Here is an 11,073-nt window from a genome sequence, read left to right as displayed (position 1 = left end):
AAGAAAATGGTGGAAACGCCAGTAAGAGTTGGAGAGAGGAGTGCTGGGACGAGTTTGTTGTGTACAGAAAGTACAGAAACTGTATATTACTCTTATCTAAAATATTTTCCTTGTCATGGCTGAATATTAAGCCGACTTTAAAATTGTGAAAAAGCCACCAAGATTTCAGAAGGGGACTTCTCGTTCGCAAGACTTGGTCACAAAACAGACCAGAAGAAGCAAAAGCTACAGAAAAATGTTTCATTTCTCTGTAGGGATCCTTTCTGTGATGTTGTCAGATGCTTAAAATAACAATCTGAGCCCATCAGTGCCAAAAACAAGCACTATTAATAGACATAAGTGACAAGTCACACCTGCCAAGTCAGGTTGCAGTAGATTTTAAGTAATGCGTGTCTGTAGAAAATCCAATCAGATGGGGTCCAACTCTAACAGACAGACCAGAGGGTCTGGATAGGCCCGGCCTGAGAGGCAAAACACTTGGGAAAAAACAAAAACACAACATGCTGTGTACAACGGCACAGTGATAATCTGTAAACTGCAGACTGGACTGTAAGAGGACACTGTCCAGAGACATTTTAGCTAATCGCACAAATTGTAACTGTGAGACTGTAACAGTCTTTAGTGTAACTGACTGTTAAAACCCTGATTATTAAAACCCTGTTTGGACAGCAGACCAGATCCCATCAGGTCACTATGAATGCCAAATGATGGTGACCTCAGCAGCATCACATTCACAATGCATGAGACACAAGTGTCACTGCGAGTGACCTTGTTCTTAAGTAAGATCACATATCCCTTTGTTAACAAGCTGTGAAATCAGGCCTCCACAGTCTCCAGACAAATGTCACCACTGGCTTTGGAAACAGTTGTGAATTATTAAGATCGGCCACGACTCGTGTACCTCCTCGGTGTAACGCAGCACGGAGATGATGCTTTCCTGTCACATAAATGAATGACACTGATGCTGATGGCCAGAGGATAACAGCAAGATAATAAAGGTTTCCACTGAGTTTTTTCTACATTCTGTTATTATCTAATTAAAACTGAATCAAAAGCAGTGGCGTGGCTGCTTCAGAGTAATTAGCACAGAAGCCATACCTTCACTCCTGACAGGAGGAGGTGTCAGGTGAACAACAAAGTAGGTCACTGGTGGTTGCTGGTAATACAAGATGACAGGGATGGTAATAATATGAGCATCAGCTCATTTGCTGTTAGCTCTCTACAGTGTGTCAGAGTTAAATGAGAGCTCTTATCATAGTGATAAAGCCTGAATCTTCATAAGAAGAGGCAGATGAGGTGCTTTGTAGCAGATGACTTGCAGTGTTCCGATTATTTATTTTTTACAGGAATCTCTTCACTTAGATGAGCTGCAGGAAATTCTGGCTTTTTTTAATCTGGATCTTGCTTTGTGTTTGCTACCATGTTGACATTCAGGGCCCAGTAAAACAGTGTATTTCAGGACAAGCAGCCCAAGCCTTCCAAATATATTTGCATTTTACATAGATCATTGTAAAGGCTTGTCTCTGAGTCTGACTGAGAGTTGCGTTTAGCAATTGTGATCTACTACTACTTCTGGGGCAACTTGTCTTGCTATATAGTTAACTATTTCTAGCCATATTACCAGCCACGTCAGTGGGGCTGGTTTTGTTTTCATCTTGTGAGTCTGTGTGTGTGTTGTCATGGTGAAGTGTGGTCCTGGTGGCACCTACTGTGGCGGGAACTACCAGAAGCTGTTTTGAGTATTCAGCCAGAAATTAATATCTGTCTGTCTGTCTGTCTGTCTGTCTGTCTGTCTGTGGAAAGATTTTGTCACAGTGATAGCATCATGATCAGGATGCAGACATGAAACATTACAGGTGTATAGTTGAGATCAAAAGGCAGGTCGAGTTCGAAGATAGGTGTGGTCTGAGCATGAGGGTGAAAGTAGGTGGGTAGAAAGTAGAACTTTACACCCCTGGGCAACATTCATTTCAAAGGTCTAGTGTGTAGGATTTAGTGGCATCTAGTGGTGAGGTTGCAGATTGCAGCCAACTAAAACTTCACCAGCGTGCCAAGCATGTAGGAGAACTACAACGGCCAATGCAAGAAGGCAAAGACACAAATGGCCCTATCTAGAGGCAGTCTCTGGTTTTTCCATTCTGGACTACTATAGAAACATGGCAGTGCAGCATGGCAATCTCTGTGGAAGAGTACCTGCTCCGTATGTAGATATAAACAGCTAACTTTGACGGAACAAAACCGCAACAATTCTTATTTTCAGATAATTGTACACTAATGAAAACGTAGTTGTGAATATTATATTCCATTTCTGCCCATATATATCCTTAAATCCTGCATGCTGAACCTTTAAGTCGCTGCAGATGTGACCCTATCGCAAGATGGTTTCTAGTTTGTTCTGCATTTACAGCAAGAAAACAAAATGGAATGTAACTAAATGCACAATTTGTGATCCAAACATCAAGACATAGGTCACATGGAGTCGCAATCAGTCAGAACTTGGTGATAGTTATTGAGTCTAGTAAACATTTAAATGTTGAAAAAGATCTGTCTCTTAGAAACAAATTGTATCTAAATAATAAAAAACAACCTTTCTAAATTCAGTTTCTCTCAGGGGTTTTGCTGCTTTGGCCTTACTTGGTCTGGTATGACCAGTCGTATATGATGGCTAATGTTAGCAAACTGTAGGTAGATATTTCTGTGTAACTGCCATTAATGACACTGAGGTTTGTTAACACCAGATCCCAATGTTTGCAATTACGTAATGAAATATGTATGACCACTGTCCCATGTTACAACATACAACAAAAGTAAATAGCTTCTCATACATGATAAAAAGTGAAACAAGTATACATCACCATGTATATTTTTCAACAGAACATCTCAGAACATCATATAATTAAATACTTACATAATATAAAGATACCTAAAATAAATAGATAAGAGAGTAGTCACTGTCAAATGCCAATTTGTGTTTTAGATGTTATTTAGAAAAGGGACACCATTTTCGACATGTCAGTTGGGGGTGAAGATCAACATTTTAAAATCAGACGTAACACTTTGGACACATCTGATCTGGTTTCAATTAAACATGTTACCACTGTGTTCTTATTTGTAAATGCTGGTAATGCTGTAAATACATGTGAATCTTACATCATTTTTCAGTTATTTAAGTTCTGCTCTGTGTTTAAGGTCTGGTTCTGAGGCTGCAGTATTCAGTGCCAGAGGGGGCGCTGTGCTGTCTGTCCTGTCTGCTCAGCATGGTGCTGCCTCAATACAAGCTGTGGAGATGACTGAAGACTACCTGCTGCTCTTCTGCAGGTACACTAACACCAGAAACAAACTGCAGGGTGAACACAGGTTACCTGTATTTGTTGTAACATCCAGCACCTGTCTGTGAGATGTCATTAGAGACGTGTTTATGTCCCTGGACTTTAATTTGACAATGTGTGACTCCTCACGCTTTGTACTTTGTGTCAGATACCCATACAAGAGAGGCAGTGAAATCATCCACATCGAACTCTTCAGCACTGTGTCCTTCCTCTACCTGCGGTCTATACTGGGCTGCAGCCAGGACTGCATTTCCCAGGTCTCTGTCAACCAGGCGGGGACTCATGTCGTGGCCTTTTGCCCCTCCCCTCATACCAGCATCACTGAGCTGGTCACCTGGAACCTGGAGACAGAGGACCACAAACATATCACTCGCTTCCCTGCAGTACTGACCAAAGGTTAGTCTTTACAGGGCAGCAATGCAGATACCCAGAGGGGTTTTAGGGTTTTCCAGACATACTGAGCAGAATGTTTTATATCCTTTTGTGAAGTCCCTCTCTTAAACAGCCATTGTCCAGTCATAACTCAGCAACTGTGATTATGCACGTCAAGTCTGTCAAGGTTTGATTCCTCAACATGCCTCAAGATACACACAGGGTGCACTACTACCTGAACTGATTATATAAAATAGTGGATGTAGCCACTGTGATGTCACTCATTGGTTGAGTTTTGCATTTTGGCCATCACGATCTTGGATTTTTGTAGCCAGAAGTGAACATATTTGGGCATTTGGCTGCCACCTTGGTTAGCACAGCTATGGTTCACTGTGATAATAATAATAATGCTAGTAGTAATTTTTGCTAATGAAAAGCAGGCTTAAAGCCATTAAAACACTTACCAGAAAAAAAACAACTCCATAGAGAGTCTTTAGCCAATGTGGCAGCGACTTGTTAATGGACAGCACCCACCTGTCACAAAAAGCGGCCACACCTTTGATTGTGCCTAATTAAGAACATATAAATGAGAGAGTTTATGAAAATTCACAGTTGTCATAAATGTTGAAATTAGTAATAGAGACCAAAACGGTTTTTTGTACCAGGCTGTAAACATGTTTATGAGCCAATAGCCTCGAGTGGCCATTAGAGGAACAGCAGTTTTTTGGCTCCTCTGCGCTGGCTTTATTGTTCAGCCTCAGAGGTTGCCACTTCGTAAGAGCGATACCCAATATTTAAAAAACTTGGAGACTTGTGTCTTTTTTATCAATGTTCCAAAACTCAAAAAACATGATAATACACTTTTTATGCAAAGTGTAAAGAATGGATTCAGCAGTTGTTGTCTGCTGCTAACTTTAGTATGACCTGATAATAGCTTACTAGCCTATGTTAATGACTATTTGAAGGCCAAGAGTTACAGGTTTATAGCAAACATAGAGAAAGCCTAATTTCTGAGGCACAACCATTGCACCATGCTACACTACAGCTTGGTGTGTAAGTACAACAGCATATAACATATGGTCAGCTGTGCACCAGAACATTTCAGCCTTCATAGGTCAGTGCAACTATGTTAACTAGGACATTTTCCTTTTCATCCAGGCCTGTGCTTTGATCTGCATCTCTGCCTGGGGATCTGCAGTGGGGAAAAGTACCTTTGCCTGTGGGATCTGACCTCCAGGATCAATGACCACGCTCTGACCTATAACATCCATAAGCCCAGGAGTGAGGGCACAGAGGAGATCATCCCGATGGGAAAAACCCCGAGGTGGGTACTGAAATGTAGTACTGACAGCTGTCAGTTTGTGTGTTCATCTCATGATGCTTCTTATCCTGAAGAGGCAGATATTAGTCAATGTAATCAACTTCTGTTATAGTGTTTTTTTGATCCGGTGTTTATCCATAGGCTGAACAGATTCATTCAACACAATTTGAGGAGATGCTGCACATATACTGTATTTCCATGATGCTGATGGACTATCAATATTAATATCCTGAGTTTGATTGATCTCAAAAAACATTCACAGTATAACCCACATTAGACAAGTGACTTCACATCCTTTTTTTGTCCTCTTTGCTGCGGTTGGCTGACCTAACCACAGCCCACCCACGGACCAGTCAGATCACTGGGAAAATGGTGCAAAGTTTAGTTAACAGGAGCAAAAATACTGATTAACAGTAAAGTGACAAGTACCACTGAGACATTTTGAATATAATGTAATGGCCATCTTGACAATTATAGATAGAAGATAGATTTTTTTTTTTTTTGCAAAACCACAGGTCCACTCTGGGTTTGAAACAGAACTTTAAATAACTAATAATACTACATACATAAACATACTACACTAACAGACTCATGAGAGTTTATTATAGCTGCATGTAAATTGCTTATGCTGTTGAGCACACATTTAATTAAATTAGCATATTATAAAAGCAACATTTTCAGTCTGGTAGACCTGATTCAGTATTCTTTTTTTTGTTTTTGTAGTGTTCTTAATAATTTCGTCACTTTTTAAATCTACTGTAGTTGTGTGTATATGAAATGTATTTAAATCATTAGGGTAACTTAGATATTCTTTCAGCCTGGACCCTACTGTCCCATGTTTTTGTGTCTAGGTGACTAATAACAACAATTTTAGAAATGAGCCCAGTGTTAAGGGAACAGGCTGCGATGTAATCCCTGCAGGCAATTAAGCACCATCTATTTACGTCCTGTGGTGGCACTGTGGATCGGTGGTTACCATTGTCACCTCACAGCAAGAGGGCTCCTGGTTTAAACCCAGAGTGAGGAGCCCCTCTGCATGTTCGCCCCATGTCAGTGTGGGTTTTCTCTGGGTGCTCCAGCTTCCTCCCACAGTCCAAAAATTGTTAATTCCAAATTGGCCATAGGTGTGAATTTCAGTGTTGAATGGTTGTCTGTCTCTATGTGTCAGCCTGGTGATAGTCTGGCGACCTGTCCAGGGTGTTCCCTGCCTCTTGCCCTGTGTCAGTTGGGATAGGCTCCAGTCCCTGCACCACCCCAAACAGGATAAGCACTTATGGAAAATGAATGAATGAATTAATTTATGTCCATTAAAAGTTCCTGTTTTTGCCACTGACAGGCTCAGATTGTTTTTCTAAGTGTCTGACAACATTATGAAAATGATCCTTACAGTGATAGACCTTTTTGTCAGAGTGAGATCCTTCTGACTGTAAAAACTTCTGACTGTATTTAAAAAATGCAGGTTGCATTGTCTACCATTATATATTTCAGTAAGTAAAACTGGGTATAAATAAAGTGTTTGTTTTAATATTATAATGCATTAATTCTATACAAGTTAACATTGCTAATTCTCAGGTTATGTCCCAGTGTAATGGGAGGAGACAAAATGTGATGGGCAGTTAAATCAGGATGTAGTAACTACTGTTGTAATCTCAAAAAGACATTATCTTAATATTATCTAATCATAATATTTTCCAGGAACTTAAACTTAAAACTTAAACTTAAAAACTTAAGGACCCTATGAGACTAAATTACTGTTACACATAAAGTAGGGAATTTGAACTTTGTGTCGTCTTATTGACAGACTTAAACCTTAGAACCTTATTTTGCAGACTTAAACACCCCGACAAGAAACTGGTGCAGTACTTGATATTTTCAGGATACTTTTGGTAGTAGGAGCACGTTCCATTCAAACTGACTCAGTCCATATTTGTGTACTGGTATTATCTTCCTGTGATGGAGCCTGGCTCCCTCTGCTGGCAGGTATGCTGTGTGCCGCTCTGTGAGAGCTGGGACTGTGTATGTTTGGAACCTGACCAGACGGCATTTCGCCTGCCGACCAGTCAGAGTGGAGCACAGCCTCTACAGCAGCACTGATGTGGTGCTCGCCCATGACTTCAAGCTTTACATCCTAACAGACAGAAGCATGGACGCCCCCTCACATCCATTCAAGGTCATTTCCTTTATATTCATCTGCTCATTTTCACCATATGTGTTCAGCAGTTTATGGTCTACACTTTTGACCACATGTTTTCTCCTAGCTGAGTTATTAATTATTGAACTAACCATTATAGTAACATGTATGTGTTATGTATGACCTCCCAGACTCTCCTGGTGTATGATTTGATTAAGCGGAGCTATGTGAGGAGACAGACTGGGATCACAGTTATTCCCTGTCCTCAGCATGAGTACCATCTTCTGGAGGATGGACAGACTCTTCTGGGTCTCTCAGACACCAGGTGAGAGTTAATCTGTGAAATACACGTGTGGAAGGTCTGCAGATATAGGGATACTTCATGGTCAGTGGATGGTAAATGGACTTGCACACATTTATTTGTAAGGTTCTACACAGACTATTTACATGAACAAGATGGTTGTAACAATCAGTGTTATTATGTTGCACAGTCAGCAGACTCAATGGACTTGCACTTGTATAGCACCTTTTAATCTCTGTCCACTCAAAGCACTTTTAAACTACAAAGTCTTATTCACCCATTCACACATATTCACACACTGGTGGCCAAGGCTACCATACAAGGTGTGAATTGCTACTTGACTGACCATTCACACGCACTTATACACCATAAAAGTGAATTAAGTGAGGGGAATGTGAAGGGAAAAACTGTTTATGATCTCCATGGGTTCAGTGTTTGCCATTCAGTTGGTTAATTTAGACACCTACCTACATGCGTTTATTCCTTACTCAGATTAAATTGAAATGCATATCATTCACTTAACTTCCACAGCAGCTGGATTCTCACAAGATCATGCAAAAATTCATCATGTCTGGCTTCAAGTAATGTGTTTGTGTCCTAACCACCAGTGGTGTGGAGCAATCAGCATCCTGTGAAATGCTACTGGCAGCTACAAGTGTGGTTTAGGTGTGTGTGAAGACATGGAGAGGCGACTGTTTGTTCAAAGCAACAATAGAGTGCTGCATGGATGATATTGTTTTGGAGGCTGACCTGGAATTTAACATTACTCTGGTTCCCCCAACAAAAAGCCAATTGGATTTTTTTTATGAAAATCTGAATTATAGCAGAAAATAAGCTCTGTGGCAAACAAAAGTTTATGATTCTCACTATATACACTTGTTTAGCATGATCATATTCGCAACAGTATCTAAACAAAGTACACCACAGTCACATGACTTCAATGTCACGACCACCACAAGGCTGTTAAGCTGTATTCAGCATGATGACGTTCTGTAGTTTTATTTAGGCACCTGTGAGCAACTGCCTTTTTTAAGACATATAAAAGCTTCAAATTTCACATGCAGGGTATTAACTTCTGTATTTTCATCATAGAACAAAATGTGAAAACCTCTTAAGCTTGTGTTAACCAGAGATCTTATTTCAGGCATCCAACCAAAGACCCGTTCTAAAAATTTATTGACTTCAAGATGAGGGAACCAGAAGTGCTAAAATACTAATTCATTCTCAGGTTTTAGGACTCATTCCTGCACCACTCTTTGGCGTCTCCCAGAGATGTTGGTGTAGATGCTGCAATAGCATCAGCCATGTCAGATCTGGAGGGTATTTCTTCATTGGAAGAGAGCAAAGAAGGGCACTAAAGGCTCTCGATAGTAAAAATGTTATCGCTCTTCAGTGATGGTGATGGTCATAGACAGATAGTTCATCCAATCCCCTACCAAATATTTTTTGAAAGTGCCTGTCCTTTTCCAAACAACTTTCAGTGACTACCTCTGAGATGGTTCTGTGTAACAAACCATCTGGCACGTCAGGGTAATTGTCCACATGAACAGAATTGAATTTAAACCAAAACTATCAAACATGATTATTAAGTTATTTCACTGTATATTTATCATGATCGACCTTCAAAGACCAAACCAATCGCCAGAACAAAGGTTGGCATTGTACATTTCTGCTGACCATGGATATGTTACATTTGCATGTTACTGTGAAGCAGATATAACTTTCCACTTGGTTATGGTTAGGAAAAGATCATGTTTTGGCAGTGGATCTATAAAGAGACCTTGATAAGTTGCTGACTAGCTCATGTGCCCAGTAAAGCTCTATTTCCATCGTATAAAACTACCCGGATCTTCCGCATTTTTGGGGCCCATAGAGCAAGCAAAGTAGAGACTTATGCAACCGTAACGCAGCTGAGCAGCTAACTTCTGGTTTAGCTATCCACTAACTTGAATGGAAATAAATGATAAATCATGCAGCTCTTCAAGACTATAGAAATGTTATTGGACCAAATGGATCAAATCCCGATAGTGAGTCATCTCGCTGGGGTTGTGACACTCAAAAGAATGTATCCACTGATTTACACATCTCTTTCACAAAGTAAGTCTATGGGGAAGACTGTTTTCAGGCCCCATGGCATCACGTGACAGACCGTTGTTTCCTGGGGTGTGGTTTTGGCTTAAAATACCCAGTTTTGGGGGCATAGTCCCTGCTGGAAAAGCAGCGATGGGTCACTACAAAACACCCACAATTGGTGCCTTAAAAGTTGTAGTTGTTGGTCTCAAATAGTGGTTTGCAGTTTGTCACACCATCCCCTCCACCTCCAGATGACAAAGTCAGCTCACACACTACGTCACTTTAAAAACTTGTAATGTATTTGTGGTTTGCAGAAACATACAATACCAACATTTCTTGTGCTGACTGGGCTGCATGAACCCATTTCAGCAGAACTCCAGTGTGTTTTCTGTGTGTTGGCTATTGTTGCAGAGATCATCTGATCCTTTGGGATCTGGACTCTGGCTCTATCAAACATGAGATCAAACCATCCCACAGAGAGTCGCTCCTTTGCAGCAGCTCTGTCCAACACCTGCAGCCTGATGTGACACCACGCAGAGAGACAACATGTGAGCTGCCTGATCCTCTCTCTGTAAACATACAGTATTTGTCACCATTAGCTTTGTCATGAACCTACTGTAGTATTTCACTATTTTAGAGTGTTTATAAGTGTAATCCTTTCCAGCAGAGTACTTGGTTAAGGTAAAGGAAGACTTTAGTTTTAGATTTAGTTAAGTCTTTTTGGTCTGCTCTCTACCTTTGAATTTCTCTCCAGTTCTTTTTAACTTCAGCTGTAACATCCAGGTGATCTTCAAGTATTGCAAATAGGCTGTCAGTGAAAAGTGTGTTGCTCCTTCAGTGCTGAGGCGAGCATGGGCAACAAGGCTAGCTTAAGTGTGACATGCTTCTTGTCATCATTTGCTGATTATTGAGTGGACTTACTCCTTAAACCTTCAGCTATCCAACTGCTGTATTTGCTGCATGCATCTTAATGCCCAGAAGGTAATCCCCTGACAAAAGTCTTTTCCGGATCATTTAAAGAAAGTGGGGAAAGTAAGGGAAGGGCGATAGTTTTGAGCAGTCATCTCGTCTTCATGCCATGTGACCTCTCCCTGTCTGAATGTTTCAAATACTGCACTCAGTGGCTTTAAAGTGGTGAACAGGGAGAATCATCTACCCTTTCTTTAATGAAAAAAAACTTGATAATTTATGCTGTGCTGCTTTTAAAAAAGATATCTGGTCAGATGAGAGTACATGTCAGGTAGGCCTGTAGTTGTAAGTAACTCTGAGTTTTCTTACCTTGCCACAGTGATGCTGTGGGACATTCGAACAGAGAGCCAGTCTGCAAAGAAGAGGAGGCTGGAGAGAGAGGCACAGAGGGAGAGAGAGGCAAAAAGGAGGCTGGACCGAGAGAAATACAACTCTATACACCAATACCTCCTCAGCGGAGGTGAACAGGTACTCAGCACAAGGACTGGATTGTTATCTACAGCTCTGTGTATTTACAGAATTCCACACACCATAGGACAAAGTGTGGAACTGTTGTTGTATTTTTTTTTTAGGGGGG

The 11,073-nt window shown here is 40.8% G+C and overlaps 1 protein-coding gene across 1 annotated transcript in view; it reads left to right on the top strand.

Annotated features, from left to right (window-relative positions):
* The window catches only part of LOC126404723 (uncharacterized), a 41,152-nt gene that overhangs the window by 19,444 nt on the left and 10,635 nt on the right, over positions 1–11,073 (top strand). The window contains exons 20-26 of the mRNA XM_050068104.1: positions 3,190–3,318; positions 3,478–3,725; positions 4,860–5,025; positions 7,003–7,192; positions 7,345–7,478; positions 9,939–10,075; positions 10,816–10,964. Coding sequence (XP_049924061.1) covers positions 3,190–3,318; positions 3,478–3,725; positions 4,860–5,025; positions 7,003–7,192; positions 7,345–7,478; positions 9,939–10,075; positions 10,816–10,964 — 1,153 coding nt within the window. The remainder of the gene's footprint in view (positions 1–3,189; positions 3,319–3,477; positions 3,726–4,859; positions 5,026–7,002; positions 7,193–7,344; positions 7,479–9,938; positions 10,076–10,815; positions 10,965–11,073) is intronic.

Source organism: Epinephelus moara, chromosome 17 (genome assembly GCF_006386435.1).
Source record: "Epinephelus moara isolate mb chromosome 17, YSFRI_EMoa_1.0, whole genome shotgun sequence".
NCBI lineage: Eukaryota > Metazoa > Chordata > Actinopteri > Perciformes > Serranidae > Epinephelus > Epinephelus moara.
The sequence above is the reverse complement of the archived record's forward strand: the minus strand, read 5'-3'. Positions and strand labels throughout refer to the sequence as shown.